Source organism: Astatotilapia calliptera, chromosome 1 (assembly GCF_900246225.1).
Source record: "Astatotilapia calliptera chromosome 1, fAstCal1.2, whole genome shotgun sequence".
Taxonomy (NCBI): Eukaryota; Metazoa; Chordata; class Actinopteri; order Cichliformes; family Cichlidae; genus Astatotilapia; species Astatotilapia calliptera.
In genome coordinates this window covers 20,616,985-20,634,595 of record NC_039302.1, presented here as the reverse complement: position 1 = coordinate 20,634,595, position 17,611 = coordinate 20,616,985, and the positions used below count along the sequence as shown (strand labels likewise).

Genomic DNA, 17,611 nt, shown 5'->3' with positions numbered 1-17,611 from the left:
GTTTGAGGCTGTGGACAGGTGTCTTTTATACAGATGATGAGTTCAAACAGGTGCCATTCATACAGGTAACGAGTGGGGGACAGAAAAGCTTCTTACAGAAGACGTTACAGGTCTGTGAGAGCCAGAGATCTTCCTTGTTTGAGGTGACCAAATACTTATTTTCCACCCTGATTTACGAATAAATTCTTTACAAATCCTACCATGTGGATTCATGGATTTTTTTTTTCACATTCTGTCTCTCACAGTTGAAGTGTACCTCTGGTGCAAATTACTGACCTCTGTCATCATTTTAGGTGGGGGAACTTGCACAATTGGTGGCTGACTAAATACTTTTTTGCCCCACTGTAGATCACTGGGCTAAGATTTTGTGTTTTATCTGCAATTCTGGTAGATCATTTGTGTGAGACACATTGTGTGTAAAGTTATGATTATCAGGGCCAGCAAAATCGCTAGCCCGATCGCTAGATTGATTTTGGTCGCCCGACCGGAGATATCACTAGCTCTGGGATGTCACGCTAGCGATTTCGCGAGCCCTGCTTATATAACTGATTAGCAGTGAGTTTAAACCTTTTGAGAGAATAAAAATTTGACACTTTCTTGTATTAGTGAATGTGTGGAAAAAGTGTAAACACAGCAAAAAGAATACTCAGTGGTACCATGTAGAGGTAATGAAATCTAGTTCTGGAAAGTGAATATTGTTTTTGTTGTTTGCTTTAGTAACATTCACAGGGTTCTGTACACATTTCTCCTGACTGCACAGTGAGGTAGAACTTGTTGGAACTAATGTGCCAGTACAGGAAGAAAAGATGATGACTGTAAACAATGCTGATTTCAAAAATGGCTGTTTGCTAATAGGTCTTGAGGTAGGAAATGTATTAAACATGCTTGCTAGTCCTTAAGGATACACTCAGTGTCCCAGAGCTCTAATGCTGTAAACAAAGCAGTGCCTGTTTATAATGAAAACTCCACGGGTACCTTTAAAAAGAGGTATTGGCAGACTCTGCCTTAATTTTTTTTCTTGAAACCACAAGAGGCTGCCTTTCAAAAAAAAAGAAGAAAAAAGACAGGCCTTTTTATGTGAACTGTTCTCTGAAACCTGTAGTCATTAGTTGCAGGCTTTTTTTCACATGTATAATAGGCCAGCCTTTAGTTTTACTGATTTGCTGATCTGGGCAAACATGGAGCTCTACATTGCATGTCTGTCTGTATGTACAATGTGGTTGTGAACAGAGTTCATTTGTCAAGATAAGGTCAGTGTCCAGGCTTTTCCTTTTTTTTTCTGTCAGCATCCATGCTATGATATCTTTATCCTGCTGGTGCACAGGAAGAGGAGGATGTTAGCGCTGTGAAATCATTGTTGTGAAAGTTGTGCTGGCTGATTCACATCCTCCTCCTCCACTTACCTTTCCCAAGAAATTCAGTGCTCTGGGCCCTGTTTCAGAAAGCCGGTTTAGTGCAAACTCTGAGTAAGTATACCCTGAGTTAACGAAAACTCTGGGTTTTCGGTTTCACAAAGCGAGTTTAGATTAATTCTGAGTGAGTTACTATGACGACACACTCCGTGAAGCTAACCTGCCCCCTAGCAGGTTTACTTCAACTAACCCTGACCTTCTCCGCCTCTTTGTCGGAAACCTGACTGTAGGAAGTGTCAGACATGGCGTGCCCCTTCCTTGAAGAGCCAGTAGATGTTGAAGCCCAAATTCTCCGCAGAGCTCTCCGCCGGGAGAGAGTGATTAGAGCGCGTTCGGACATTTTATCATTTCCTGATGATTTTCTGTGTGAACGTTACCGTTTTTCAGCACAATCTATAATTTATTTGAATAACATCCTCAGGCCTAATATTGCTCATGTGACACATCGCGGACATGCTCTCAGTTCTGTACATATTATTTGTATTGCACTTCGGTTTTTTGCAAACGGGAGCTTTCTGTATAATATTGGTGACGCTGAGCACGTTTCCAAGGCTACCGTCTTTCGGGCAGTCAGGAATGTTACAGTTGCACTGAAACGTCTCCTGTACTCGTTTGTGGTGTTCCCCGGTCATAGACCCACAAGATTTATCAAAGAGGGATTCCACAAAATTGCAGGTATCAGGATGAACAAAACTTAATTTATGGTGTGGTGATACTTGAACTACTACTTAAATTTCACATTTATTCTCACGGTTCCCAGGCGTGATTGGCTGTATAGATGGCACTCACATTCCAATCATTGCTCCTTCAGTAAATGAAGGAGACTATGTGAACAGGAAGTCTTTGCACAGCATTAATGTACAGGTACATAGTTCCCTGTAGCATTTCAAACTAACAAATTATTTCATTATAGTAATGGATGCTAATTTGTGTTCTCTGCACTGTGAAGATCATATGTGATGCTGCCAACATTATCACAAATGTGGAAGCCAACTGCTCAGCCTCTGTGAGTGGTGGTGGTGGAGGACCCCCACCTGTTTTTCGGGCCTCCGCTTTTTTTTTCTGTTGGCTATAACGGGTCACATTTGAGCATACAGAGTAAGCAAATATGTACTTGTAATGTGCTCAGATAATTTCAATAAGTGCTTACAGAGGGGAAATTAATGTAGCCTCTAACTGCAATTGATTTACATCGGACAAACAGACCAAGCACTATGGCTCATAATACAATTACACCTTACCTGTTTGGACTATATTTTTATATTTCATTTTTACTTGCTGCCAGGAACGTTTGGGGCCTGTTGGGTTGCACCTGCGCTCACATCACATCACAAAATAAAATGTATAAAATACAAAATAAAATATAATAAAATAATGTGTTATATGGGTGGAAATCCCTAGATCAATGTTTAAATTAACACTCACGCATTGACTCTGTCGGCTATGTTTTGCCATGCATGCTCCCTTTCTTTTGCAGCTGATGCTGTGTTACTTTTTTTCCGCAAAATTTGCATGTTATCGGCATATGCTGCCATCAGAATTTCGGCCTTAAGCGCTGTAAAATACATTGACCGCGCCTTCTTTCCCTCCGTCTCCATGGTGACTCGCTTAATCTGTGCTCCACTAATCAGGGCTTTATGTATCCTCGTGCGTGCGCTTAACTTGGGGTTAAAGCAACTCCGCGTTGACTGAACTAATTGTTATCAGCCTTTCTGAAACCGAATATTCCGAGTTGGACAGTTCGGGGTTACTCAACCCTGAGTATCGTTTTTCACTCTGAGTTTTCTAAACCGGCTTCCTGAAATAGGGCCCTGGACTGCTTCATTTAGTCCACATTTTCCAGCTGTTCTCAAACGTTCCAATAGTCCTCTACCATATGAAGTGTAGGCTACATACATCCACCTTCTTTACTTGAATTATCGAGTGAGCATCTTGTACGTATAAATCTCTTTTTACAAGCCGACTATGAAGACGGCCTGAAGTTAGAGGTTTTACTCCACAGATTTTGTAATCGCATAAATTTAAAAATAAGATCCAATAAAAGATGCACAACTATCCAGTTATACTTCTAACAGTGCAGTGCCGTACTTAAAGTATTGCTCAGATCATTACATGAATAACCACATAACAATTTTACACTAATGGGCAAATATCTGTTGTGGGAGTAAAAAGAGGGCAGATGATGAATTTCCAGTCTTAGCATTAAGCAGTGAGGGCAGTTTTCCAGCTGTGAGGGGCACTGCAGCTGAGGGAAACACTTACTGTGCTGGATGCATTAGTCACCCAGGGGAGTGTATATTATATCATATTAATACTATCGCTAAACAGCAACTAACTGTTGCTCATCACTTCAGCACTAACACTTGATAAGATTAGAGTTGATGGTGAAAAAGATAATGTCACTATTTTAAAAGTGCTCACATGTTCAAGGACCAGAAATAAAATGTATGTCATAAGATCATAGTGAAATATATAAATGTTTCTGGTTTTAGTTGTTGTGCCGGGAGGAGGAAGTGCGACAGTCTCAGAGGGAGCGAGATGAGGCCTTGGTCAAGGAGAATACGCTAGAGAAAAGAGTTCGTGATCTTGAAGCTGAGGCTGAGAAAAACGCCTTGTCTAAAGAGGAAAAATCCAGACACGTCAAACTCATGGAGGTACACAAGCTACTAATGACTGCTTTGTTACATTATTGCAAAAGACCAGAAGTATCCTTTCAACATTTTTTATTTTAAAAGTTTTTTTAAAGGCAAATCTTAATTTCGCACAATTTTGTATGAAGATTTACAGAGAGCAGTGATGGCAAAACACACTCTTCGTAAAGATGTAACTGCTTCACTTTGTAGGAGAGGATTGCTCAGCTGGAAATGAACCTTGAAGAGGAGCGTCAAAGTGGAGACAATCTGATGGACAGGATAGACCGAGGAAGAGAGCAGGTGAAACACACTCAACACTCAACACGTTTTCATCATCAGTGTTCACCTGTCCGTACACACACAGACGTGTCTCTGTTTTATGTCAGCCTGTAAATGAGTTCTAGATCTCCTGTCACTTTGTCTTCCATTTCTAACATCATGATTGCAACCACTAATCTCTAAATGAAAAGGGACATTTGACCTCCATATAACAGCTTCGGGTCTCAGATGTGTCCTTAAAGAGTTGATGTGTGTGATTCTTGTGCAGGTTCATGGGTTTTTTCAAGTGTCTGTGTCTTTACATGTAATATCAGTACTCAAAAATTCTCTCTTTCTTTCTGGTCTGGATAAAGTGGATGGGTTATTGCTTTGTAAGATGATATTGCATAATCATTCAGGTTGGCAGCTCACCAGCATGGTCTAGGAGTGTCTATCCAATTTTCATGCATCAGCCACAAAAGACCCTTCTTAATGCACCGCCTGAGCCAAAATATGCAAGTTGCCAAATGTCTCAAGTTTTCAGGTTGTGGAGTGCACTTGGAAATTATGCTTCAGTAACTTTGGCTTGAGAACAAATCTCATTCTTGTGCTAGAAGTCAGATTTTCTTTTTTCTGTCCTTGCAAGCAAACGCTCCAGTTTTCCTTCCACTGTGATAAAACTGCTGACAGAGACACTGTGAAGTAAGATTTAGATAAATTGCATGTACTTTTAACACTTGTTTGTCCATAGGGGAGATCTTAATAATCAGAGGGAGGAAGCTGGCTCTGGAGTTTAAAAAATACCACAAAACTATGGAGCCACAGATAGTTCTTTTTTTTTTCCCCTTTCTTTTTTTAACAACTATTGGGGCCAAAGGCGGCTTTTAAGATTTGGCTTTGGGACAAATTCCCTTCACGTATTTTGAAGTTGTAACCAAAATTTTAAATAAAGTGAGCAGCGACATCAAGAGAGCCCCAGTGCAATTCATTAGAGTATTTAAACCTGCATAAATGGTCCCCCCTTTTAAAAAATCTTTGCAGAGAGGAAAGAGTGGCATTGTGACAAAGTGGCATTGGTTCAGCATGAGGCTGAGGTCGGTTGTCAAGGCAACACTCGAGCTTTGTGCGACAAGAGTGGAATAGGTTGAGTGCCAGCAGAGTGTGTGTGTGTGTGTGTGTGTGTGTGTGTGTGTGTGTGTGTGTGTGTGTGTGTGTGTGTGTGTGTGTGTGCGTTCGTGCGTGCGGGTATGTGCTGGTGCATGTGCTCAAATGTCTGTGGGGAGGAGAGAGAGGTGGGTGAAGGGCTATGGGGTGGAGGGCTGGTGCGGTTGCAGCGGAGGCAGCAGGAAGAACACCTGCGTCTCTCCTGGCACCAGGTGCTCCTCTCCTGTCTAAATGAGAGTAATCTCCCCTCTACTCTCCTGCCGTCTCTCACAAAGCAGATTAGTTTCGCTGTATGTTCCAGTCTGCTGATTCAGCTCCCTCAAGCACTGTGCTGGGTGCACCAGTTATAGGGGCCATCGTTCATCAGAGCAGCCCACTGTCACCCACTAATTGGCATAAAATATCACCAATTCTCAGCTCCTCTCACAAAGAGCCATCACTGCTGTATTGATTAGTTTTCATTCGCCCCTTTTCTTTTGAACTAGGTTATCACTGAACAGTCAGGCCTCTCTGAGTCGATCCAATATCCACTGAGGTGATGTGTGATGACAGAAGTACTGAAGGAATAGTTTTAGAAATTGTGCTAATCGCTGTTTTCTTCAGTGTCAGATGATATTATCTGTACAGGTCTTATATCTGTGTTTGTAAGATCTAATAATATCAGCATTAAACACAGAAACAATACAAGTTGAATTTATTCATCATATTGATTCATTTACAAACAACTCTTTCTTTAAAAAAAATCATATATATGTGTCACAGACTGAGATTCATTAAAGTTTGTTCATTGTGGCGAGATTTTTATATATATATATATATATATATATATATATATATATATATATATATATATATATATATATATATATATATATATATATATATATATATATATATATATTTTTTTTTTTTTTTAATTTTATTTATTTATTTCTGCATACAAACAATTTAGAAGAGTTTTTAGCACTCAAGCTGCTGTCAGACAGTGCTGCTGAACAGGGAGTAAGGATGTGCTCATGGACTCATCACAGCCACCAGACTACTGTCAAAAAACAGTCATCTTACTTTAACTCTCAGTCAGATGTTCTAAAGTCTCACACCCAGTACTGTGTTCTCTGAGGTACCATTAGTGCTTTTGTGGATTGAGTTTGATGGATTTACACAGGATTCATAACTTATGACATATTTTTTAAACAAAAAGGCCTTTCCACATAAAGGGTGCATGACTTGCAAACCTCTGTCTTTGCTAACCTCTTAACAACCTTCTGCAAGTCAGACATTTATGTTAATGTTTGTTAAAGGTTTATTCACACATAGTTACAACAATGGCGAGAGTGCCACAGTAATAGTGATATTTGCCATACAAGCATTTACCTGCATTTTTAGCAACAACGGTTGGCATCATACACCCTGCTGAATTAAGTGAAAACGACACATTTATTTGTTTAAATCTCTTACTCCTTGTGATCCCATCATCACAAGAGTGTGTGAGTGTGTGTGCTGCAGCTGCCCCGCCCCTGAGGCTCAGAAAGTGAGATCGCTCTACTCGATTGGGAACACGAAAAATGCATCATAGACAAATGTTTTAATCTTATTGCAAATTAGGAACAGCTGATGAGATAAAACATCATTATGTGTGTGTTATTGCTGTTTAGGGCATTCTCTGGTGAGCTGAGCAACTCACAAAGATACATAAGAGATGTGAACAGTCCTAATTTTGTGTGCAGCTATTTGTCATTTTTGTCTGCCTGCAGTTAAAATGTTTCTAGGTCCACCCGAATAAGGTTCAGGTAACAACTTTTACCAAAAAGTTACCATAATGCTGATTTAAAGCTGACAGGTTTGAAAGGGGCTTTAGCTTAGCATAAAAACTGAACATGGTTGAAATGGTGAATCTGTGTCCAGCATCTCAACCCTTGGCTATATTACTAAAATTCTCGATACAAACAAAACTACTTTGTTCGAATGGTTAAAATAAGTGTTGGAGGGGGATTTTGTCTCCAGGGGACAAATCCAGGATCAATGTTTCCTTTTGCTGTTGTTTTCCGTAAGTTAAGTTGCCTTGCTGTTGCTTTTGGCTTTATATTTAAGTTAATCCTCGCTTATCAACTTGTTAAACACTAATACCTTCTGTACTATCTGAAAGCCCACACAGACATATTCTTTACAGCAGTGTATCTCAGATGACGTGGGTTTGGCTCAAGGGGAGCCCAGGTGTGCCATGGGATTTGTGGCAGCCAAATATTAGTTGAGCTGCACTAAAAATGAGTGACGTATAAATTTACCATAATGGCACACATCAGAGTTAGAGAGGAAGATGCAATTTTTGATGATGTGAAACTTATCACCAAGTTGTAGAGTAACCCACACAACACCTCTTAAAGGAAAACAAACTGACAGAAGAAACTAATGCTCGATGTCAGGTTAGAGCAACAAGTTGCCAAGCAAGCTGAAGAGGCACCTGGAAACCAGACAATCCTTTAAACAGAAACTCTGCTTTATTCGAAGATCACCAGATCACAATGAAGAGTACCAGGTCTGTTGGATTGAGTGAAAGTGTCTGATAACGAGAAGGTGTGAATGCAGTGGAGCTTATTGCAAAGCAAAAAATATGCCTTTATCGGTCAGTAATATCAGGGGATTTGATGATATTTCAGATGAAACAGAGGCCATTCTGTGTTTCTATGAATACAGGACGTTTTGACTCTTGCGTCATAGAAACTACTGTCAGCTACCTGTGGGGTTTTTGGTTTGTCTTTTTTTTGTACTACAACCTTGTGTCTCTGACAGTTTGGCATCACAATCACAATAAAAGGGTGGAATGCAGTCAAGCAAGGAAATCCTGCTCACCAATTAAGCAGAGCTCACACAGCATTAACTTTTCTATTGTTTAGCATTTTGGCTCAGTAGGTGTTACGTGGGTTTCTGCTGTGAGTCAGTGTCTGATCATAACTATTGTCAGACTGTGTGGGACTGTAGCGATGACAGTGTCTGGACTCGGCTTGACAGGTGGAGCAGATGAGGAATGAACTCCTGCAGGAGAGGGCTAGCAGACAGGACCTGGAGTGTGACAAGATTGCTCTGGAGAGACAGGTACACACTCCTGTCTGGAGGATAACAGCTACAGACTCAGTCCAAAACACACACTCATTTCATTTGTCTTTTCATCACATTCATTTTTTTTGTCCATTTCCATCATTTTATTATCTGTACACAGACATGATTATGGTGTAAACATACATTTGTCAAACACATCAGTGGTTTTCTCTCCCTGCCCTCTCTAGAATAAGGATCTGAAGGCCAGAGTGAGTCATCTAGAAGGCTCCCAGAAGTCCAACAGAGAGGGCCAGGTACCTCAGCTGGAGGAACGCATACATGAGCTGGAGGAGAGGCTGGAGGCGGAGGAGAGGTGAGATGGGAACTCCAACTGGGAATAGAGCTGAGGGGTGCTGTGGTTGAGGTGATGTAAGAGGAAACGGTGAGAGTTTAGTTTAAAGCTTCAGATGAAAGTTTATACCTGAACACATGGATTTAGGACACAGAGTCAGAAAGTTGGAGCTTATCTAAATGTATAGTTTAGTTTGCACTGGGAGATCGTCGGACTCTGTGTGATCAAACATATTAAAGAATTTGATCAGCTTGTAGGTCTTTGCGTCATAAAATGTACGCTGGTCTGAATTATTAGCTCATGTTTATGTTTAGTGATGCATCGCCTGTGTTTCAGGGAGCGCGCTAACATGCAGCTGGTGAACCGCAGGCTGGAGAGGAAGGTAAAAGAGATGATGATGCAAGTTGAGGAAGAACAGCAATCAATGCAAGATCAAAAGGACCAAGTATGTAACCCTTACCTTCATGCCCACTCTAACAGTCATTAAACTCTCTTTGCTCTGACTTAGACAAATGTCAAGACTAATAATTTATCAGGCAAATAAAAAAAAAAGAAAAAGAAAATACAATTTGATCTTAGTAGAACTCTTTTAACTCTAGACATGTTTTTCTTTTCCCCCTTCGTGAAGTTAAATCTGCGTCTGAAGGCACTGAAGAGACAGATGGACGAGGCCGAGGAGGAGATAGACCGACTTGAGCACAGCAAGAAGAAGCTGCAGAGAGACTTCGATGAGCAGCAGGAGGCCAACGAGCAGCTCCAGAGTCAGCTCAAAGCTCTGCGAAGCGAGTTGAGGTAAAAGCACAAACTCAGGAGGCTGAGCTTGGAGGTCTTTTTGGGCTCCTTCCTGCATGTTGATGTGCCTTTGGGCAAGAGTAGAGTGCTTAAAATACTTAGACTGCACACGCTCTACATAAATATCAGACCATTTACCATTATTGTATCTGAAATGAATTAGATTACAGTTACTAATTAAATAATTATGCCACTTGAGTTAAGTTGGTGGGCTCCTGCAGGTCATTGAAGGGTCTTAGAAAGTCAGAAATTAAAATCTGATGTAGGAATTTAATTTGTAGATGGTCAGGTTACGTTTGCTTATTTTTTAAAGACCTACAGTAACAATGGTGAACACTCCTGTTAAAAATGAAGTTTGTGTTTGTACAAGTCAGAGGTGTGTTTCAGGCAGTTTTTTCTGCTCTCAGATCTTTATGATGTCACACAGAGATGCATAATGTAATAATCTCACAGAAGCTCCACCTTGTCCCTGTTCAAACCTTTAGTTTATGAGGTGCAAGGAGGAGGAGCTCACACTCAGGATGGATTTAGGGCCTGCAAATAATGCAGAGCTGCTCTAGTAATGTCAAAGAACACACACATTATAACAAGAACACTCTTAATAGTTTTGTTTGTTTTTGTTTGTTCAGACGCAAGAACTCGCCTGCTTCGCTGCTCAGCAATCTGGATGACGACGAAGACGATGACATCAGCACCGATGGGGAGACGTACTTCAGCTCTTCCTCGGGGTACAAGCGCTCTTCGAGTCAGGACAACCTCTTATCGACCTTTTCTTTATAAACAAACTCTGAGGCTGGAAGTAAAGCTGCTTTATGTGCAACACTGTCACACCAAACGGCTGGAGAGCTGTGCCATGTGCTCCTGTAAACACTGAGCTGTGAATATTAAGACTTTCCAGCTAGGTGAGATAAATAAAATCCTCACTTCAGCAGCTTCAACGTCCATGAATTCACTCAGTATTATTAGAGCAGCTCTTTGATTAATTGGTGAAATCACAAAGGCAATGATGTTTTGTCCTGTCCAGTGAAAATTTTTGTAAATACGGTTTTAAAATGTTCATTTTATATTCCTGCGTTAAGCCCCATCTTCCAACATTTTTCTTTCTACTCTGAGTGGATCTTCCTTTAATGGGTTAAACATGCTTGTCAATGATTATTCCAGCATTGAATGCATTGTAAACAAATGAAACCTGTAATGTCTTTGTAACCGATATCCAGTTTTGACCCCTTCCTTTTTAATCTAATAGGTCACATTTACACACAGTATCTGAATATACATTTTATTTTTTATCATTGAGTTAAATGCAAAATATTTCCTTTTTTTATTTTTTTTATTTTTTATTTTATTTTAATGATTGGAAATCAAGGGTATATGAAGTGAAATGTGCCAGGATGTTTTTTTTAAGTTATTTGTAGCTATAAATACAAAATCTCCTCTCAGTAAGAGGTTTTGTGTTTGTGTTTTTGTTTTTGTTTTTTTTGTTTTTTAGGGAACAGTAAATGAGGGACTTTGTACACATTCATTTTTATACAGTTTTATATAATCTAATGAGCAGTAAAATTACAAGTTTGTAATCACCATTCATCATGCAGGTTTCTTTTGATATTAGTGACATCACAGTGTTACTCACACATCTTCTGGAAGATGCTTTTCTGTCTTAACGTGATTTTTCTAGCATCTCCGAACAAAGCTGCACACATTAAAGCTGTTTTATACTGGAAACGCTTTGATTTAAAACATGTTTAAACTCTTACCTGTCTGTGATGAGCTGTGCCCGCTGTGTACATCAGCAGTGCCTGTAAGGACCACGTGAGGACCTTATGGGTCCTCCTTGGACCAAATCAGGGAATTTCTTCAGATAAACTGACAATCAATATTTTGCTGCACTGTGATGATTTGCACTCTGTGAGTTGGAGAGTGGATGAGCGAGACAAATTCCTGCCACTACCTCTCTGTACACTTAAATCCTGCTGAGGCTAAAATAAACTTCATTTCAGTTACTCTCACCTGTTTTTTGCTTGGTGCAGACCTCCTGACAACTATTCCTCTCAAGACTTTCTTTCTTTTAGACATTTTTTTTAAAGAATATTTTGTGCATCATGTTCTTTTTAAGTTTAAGTTTCTAGTTCAAACTTCTCCCCCTCCTTTCATTCTAAGTGCACTCGAGGGTTCAGATATGGAAATTGGGCTGGTCTTCACTGTGCCATAGCTGTGGTGGTGAATGTTTCTAGGTTTTATATTTCACACAGAAACTTGCCCCGTTTGTTTAAAAAGTATACTGTCATCTTGCACAATGAAGCTTAAAAAAAACCCCATTTTAGATACTAGCTGAAGGAAAAGAATAAAAAAACTGTGCAGTTTACAATAAAGTGCCACATGTGCTTAGTAAGGGCCTGATACTGTGGGGTGAAAAAATTTACATGTACAACAGTGATAACACAATGCAAGCAAGTAGTGCAAATTGCATCCATAAATGATATCTACACTGTAAAATGTTTGAGAAGAGGAGCATTTAATACTCCAGAATAAATGCGTTTCTAAGAATAGGAAGGTTTTGGCAGCACCTTCATTCTGTTTTAACCATTCTCTTGTAGATCTTCTGCTGTTCTTGGGATCATTGTCCTGTTGCATGACCTGATTTCAGTCAGGCTTTGTCTGCTGGACAGATGGCCTCACATGGAGCTCATGGTCCGCTCTGACTGTACGGTGTCCAGGTCCCATGACTACAAAACGAGTCCAAATCATCACCCTTCCACCACCGTGCTTGACGGCTATTATTGAGGTGTTTGTGCTGATATACTGTGTTTAGTTTCTCTTTGGTCTCATCTGTCCAGAGGTTTTCTGGTTTGTTCAAATTTAACTTTGCAAACATAAGCTGTGCTATGTTCTTTTTAAGAGAAGAGGCTTTCTCCAAGCAACCGTTCCAAACAAGCCATCTTTTTCCAATTCTACAGTCGTAAACTTTAACATTTAATATGCTAACTGAGATGCATAGAGTCTGATATGCAACTCTTTTTTTGTAGTTTTGGCAAATGTCTTGAATGTTTTCCACTTGTGCATAATTCTTGTCCGTGTAGAATGATAGACTTCAAATTCTTTAGAAATGCCCTCCGTTTCCCAGATTTACGGTCAGCAACATTTGCTTCTTTAAGATCATTGCCAACATCTTTTCTCCAGGGCATTGTATTAACCCACTTCTGAAAGCTCCACGCCAACAAGCTGCCAAAACATCTGTTTTTATAGAGGTGCTCACACTGGCTGATGATCAGTTAATCACTGCATTTGATGATCAGCATCTGGCTGCTACTTACCCTCTTAATTCCCCCTGGACTGCACAGAGCACTGATCTATGAGAAATACTCAGGAGGATCTTCTTCAGAATATTTTGATGACCTGAATTTTTACCGACTATGCCCTGGCATAAATCACCTTGTATCAAAAAACTCTAGACATGAATGACAGCTGTAAAACAACAAAAGAAAAATAATCATGAACCTTGTGAAAAAGAAAACTACCTGAAGGAGTTTTGCATGACGCAAGATGCAAGCAACCTGAGCAATCAGATAAAGTCATCTGTTTGTCTGTCATGTTAAAATATATAATTAAAAAAGGAAAATATGAACAGTCGAGTAAATCAAACCACCGACTGCATGTCCTGCAGTATTTGAGTAAATGCGCTGAAACCCCTGGATGAGGCTGAGACGATTTGATCAGTCTGCTGTGTAATGATCGCCGCTGACTTCCCTCGTGCTCCGGTAAAATCTGTGCAGGGTCAAAGCAGCTGTGTCAACAGAGGCTCTATCTTTAATTTCGTTCTCAGCGGGTCAATATTTTTCCTGCTGGAATGTATGAAGCAAATGCAGCCCATGTTTGGCCCAGATCAAGTTTCAGAGCACAGGTTTGACCTCCTTCAGTCTCTGGGGTAATAAAAAAGAGTCCTGGCACGGAGCAGGAGCACAGAGCTAAAAGTCCTCTTTATTGTATTTTATTTTATTCAAACATTATGCAGAGAACTGTTCTCATTTTGACATTTAAATTTGTTTTTTTTTTCTTGTTTAAAACTCACATTAAACCTTCTTTAATCTCTTTTTTAGTGTTTTTATTTTGTAGAGGACTCAGATTGAAAACTTTCTTGCCACTTGGGGCTGACCACAGCACTAAAAGGAGTTGAATAGATGGAGCTTTCTTATCCTCGTTGGCTGACTGGCTATTGTTGGCAGGGCACGACCTTAGTTTGCTGCTTTTCTTTGTGGGACAAACAAATCAACCTCCTCAAGTGCCACAGTATTATCTCTCTCTCCTGTGTTAAGCCAAGCAGCAAACTAATAGGGCCCGCAGGCTGCAAGGCTTAGGGGGGAAAGTTGTGTATGCCTAACAAGGTGATCATTCCTGGGATTCCTTCATGTGCTTCACTGGTTTCAGCAGGAGCGGCTGCAGAGCAGGCAGGAGGCACAGAGGGATGTCCTGGAGGTGAACTGTGGCTGTTTTGTGACACGAAGCTATAAATTTTGAGAAGGCAATCTATTTCACACGGAGCTCACCGTTTCACGGCTTCACTTTCAAGTTTTACAAGTCTGACAGAAAGCTGGACCCAGAACTGTCACAGTGCCATGCTGCCCCCTAGAGGTGGAAAATATAGCAGAGTTCATATTTCACTTTTTCCTGATAAGGTTTTGGTTAGGAGCAAAACCAATGCAGTTACCTAAAATTCAACCAGATTAACTAAATATGAGAAAAATTCAGTGGTGAATAGGAATTAAATGGGATTCCTGCTTCTCTGCTCCATCACTTTTTCCGCTTGTATGCTCGCTTATGCTGATTTATTTCTTTATTTCTAATTTATTGCTTTCAACTTGATTATTAATATCCAGGGTTTATGAGAAATTACACTTATTTGCTGCATATAGATATTCTGTATGAAAAACTGCAGTTACTCTAGCTGCCGCTAGAGGTGCCGCTAGAGCTGCAATGTAGAGAAACCCAAACATCAAAAGCATGTGAGTGATTTTCTTTGTAGCTCATCCACCTGCAGGGCTACAGGCGTGGTCATGTTGATTAACAAGTGACCTCTCGGCATCATTAAACTGCACCTCTCCAGTGTGGAACGTTTTTAATAGGTTACCTGGCTAATGTTGTGACTTCTATGTTGCACACTCAGTCCAAGAAACGTGTGTTTCAGATTTGGTGAGTATTTTTGGTTATGTCTAATATGCCAGCCACTTTATTGGGTACACCTCACTAGTTCCCCTTTGCCTTCAGGACTGCTGTAATTCTCCTTGGCATAGATTCACTGGTCCAGGCCATTTAAGTACAGGGAACTCTTTGTCATGTTCAAGAACTCAGTTTGAGGTGATTTGAACTTTGTGACATGGTGTGTTATCGTGCTGGGTGTTGCCACCAGAAGAAGAGTACACTGTGGTCATAAAGGGATGGAGATGGTCAGCAACCATTCTCAGGCAGGCTGTGGTGTTTACATGATGCTCCATTAAAGTGAGCCAAGACAATATCCCGCACTCTTACACCAGAACTGTTGATACAAGGCAGGGTGTCATGTTGTTTACTCAAAATTCTGACCATACCATCTGAATGTTGTAGCATATGAAACTCATCTCTCAAAATTGAAACTTGTCAGACCAGGAAACATTTTTTCAGTCTGCTATTGCCCAATGCTGATGAACACGTGTTAATTGAAGCCTCAGTTTATCATTCCTAGTTGACAGGTACCTGGTGTGGTCTTCTGCTTGAAGATTTGGTGTATTGATGCAGAGGTGCTCTTCTGCATACCTTTGTTGTATTTGAGTTACTGCTGAATTCCTATCAGCTCAGAGCAGTCTGGCCGCTCTGACCTCTGACATCAACAAGCCAGAGAACTGAAACTAATTGGATATTTTCTGTTTTCATCAAGATTCTCTGGAAACTGTTGAGATGGCTGTGTGGGAAAATCCCGGAAGATCAGCAGTTTGTGAAATATTCATACCAGCCCATCTGGCACAAACAACTACAGCACGTTCAAAGTCACTTAAATCACCTTTTTAATCCGCATTCTGATACTATATGTCCAAATGCACTGAATTGCTGCCATGTGATTGGCTGATTAGATATGTGTTAGCAACAGGGAAGCAAGAAGGAAGAGAATAATACGTCACTTTAAATTATTGTGACTAATTCAATGTGTATTTTTAAACCAACACCCACAGAGTTGTATTGTGTTTTTTCTGTGTTGATCAGCAGCAGTAACATCACTCAGAGACACTAAACAAACATCCTGTGGATGCCTCAGGCGCTGAATGTTACAGTGCAGCAGGACAAACCTGCTCTCAGGGTCTCAGGGTGTTTCCAGCACTGCCTACAGTGAAGGAACTATTCACACTCTTTACCTGCAGCCTCAAAATAATATAATCTGATACCCTCAAAGCTCCTGCTGACAGGAGCTTTGAGGGTATTAGATTATTATTAATTGTACATAATTTGATAATACATATTGCGCTATTACCTGTTATTACTGAACATTGTGTCACACCAGTGTAGAGCTATTTTGTACACGGATGTGAATGTCATCATTTGTTTCACATAGAAACCCCTAATCTAAAATGTACCCATACCTCAAAATACCTCAAAACTACCCCAGTAAGTGCACAGAGTTACTTCTCACTGTGTAATGATGTAATATTTCATTAACAGTAGTCTGAGATATATATGAGATCACCAGATTGGTGTCAGATTAGTTTTCTCTGTTTGTTTTCTATCTAATTATTAAACGATCACATCATCATCAATCATCATTATCAAGTGGAGTCAGTCACAGAACTATAAACAAGATAATTGATTCTTGACATTAGATCAATGAATAGGTGGGTTATCAAAACTTGATGGCCGGCTATAAAGGCTAAAGCCTCAAAGGACAGTTGTAAATGTCTTGTCCTTTATTTACGGCACAGAGGCTGGGAAAACATCTAACGCTGTGTCACAACAGGAGTGTTTTGTTTGTTTTCCATCTGAAAGAATAAACGCCCAACAGGTTAGATGGCCGCCTCAGGAACAATTATCAAGGCTCAACATTGTACTAATCTCTCAGTATACATATATATTACTTTGTAAAACAAAAACAGCTTAAACTCCATTCCAGGTCATGCAAAATCAGGTGACATCAAATTAGCACACCAGCATTATCAGTGAATGTGAGTTTTTATTAATAAAACCTGTGCATTACTTTGCAAATTTCAGTGTTCGAAGTTTAGCAAATGTGAAGTATTTCGTGCACTGGCTGTCTGATTACTCTCCTGGAGTTAAAAGTAAATTTTTTGCTAGGAAGTGACGTGAAATGGAAATATGATTACCTCAAAAGCAGTGGCCTAAAGTTCATTAATGCTGGGTGACTGAACTCCAACAGCAACACCTGCTTGCTTCACATTTCTAAAAACATCATGGCGTTGTGAAACCATGTCATTTCATCACAGATGCAGCATTTGTCTGTCAACAGTTGTAAAGTTGCTGCTGCAGCTGTCAGGGAATGGTGAAGGAAAGCTAGGTAAGAACATATGTGTCACGGCGACGGATGGCCAGTACTGAATAGGACTCAGGTGCAGAAACCCAGAGCGGAGACAGTAGATGATTTAACAGTTTATTACGGTTAAGTGCAAGGGGGAAAAAAAAGGGAAACGTGGCAAAGACAGAAAATGACGAGACGTGGAGCCTTGGTGTGGCGTGCCCAGGGGAACGTGGCTAGGGCGAGGGAACGAGGCCTGAGAAGTGGAACGGAGCTGAGTGGGGAACAGTCACACTGAGGGGAGAGGATATAGGAGTTAGGCAGGTAGTGAAGGCAGCTCAAAAGTGGCCAATATAAGAGCAGCAATTCTTACTTGCAGTTAGGGACCTGGAGTGTTTGAGAGGGGGATGATGAAGATCCAGGGGAGGCTGAGTGGCGTGGAAAGGCTGACCTGAGATCCGGGGCTCCAGATGGAGTG

At 40.5% G+C, this 17,611-nt stretch overlaps 1 protein-coding gene across 2 annotated transcripts in view; it reads left to right on the top strand.

Moving 5' to 3' along the window:
* Positions 1–10,947, top strand: part of cgnl1 (cingulin-like 1) — a 35,008-nt gene extending 24,061 nt beyond the window's left edge. For both annotated transcript variants that reach the window (XM_026168979.1, XM_026168988.1), the window contains exons 13-19: positions 3,905–4,066; positions 4,256–4,345; positions 8,477–8,560; positions 8,752–8,876; positions 9,192–9,300; positions 9,484–9,647; positions 10,277–10,947. In XM_026168979.1, the coding sequence (XP_026024764.1) occupies positions 3,905–4,066; positions 4,256–4,345; positions 8,477–8,560; positions 8,752–8,876; positions 9,192–9,300; positions 9,484–9,647; positions 10,277–10,427 (885 nt within the window). In that variant the 3' untranslated portion in view covers positions 10,428–10,947. The remainder of the gene's footprint in view (positions 1–3,904; positions 4,067–4,255; positions 4,346–8,476; positions 8,561–8,751; positions 8,877–9,191; positions 9,301–9,483; positions 9,648–10,276) is intronic.
* The last annotated feature ends 6,664 nt before the right edge of the window (positions 10,948–17,611 follow it).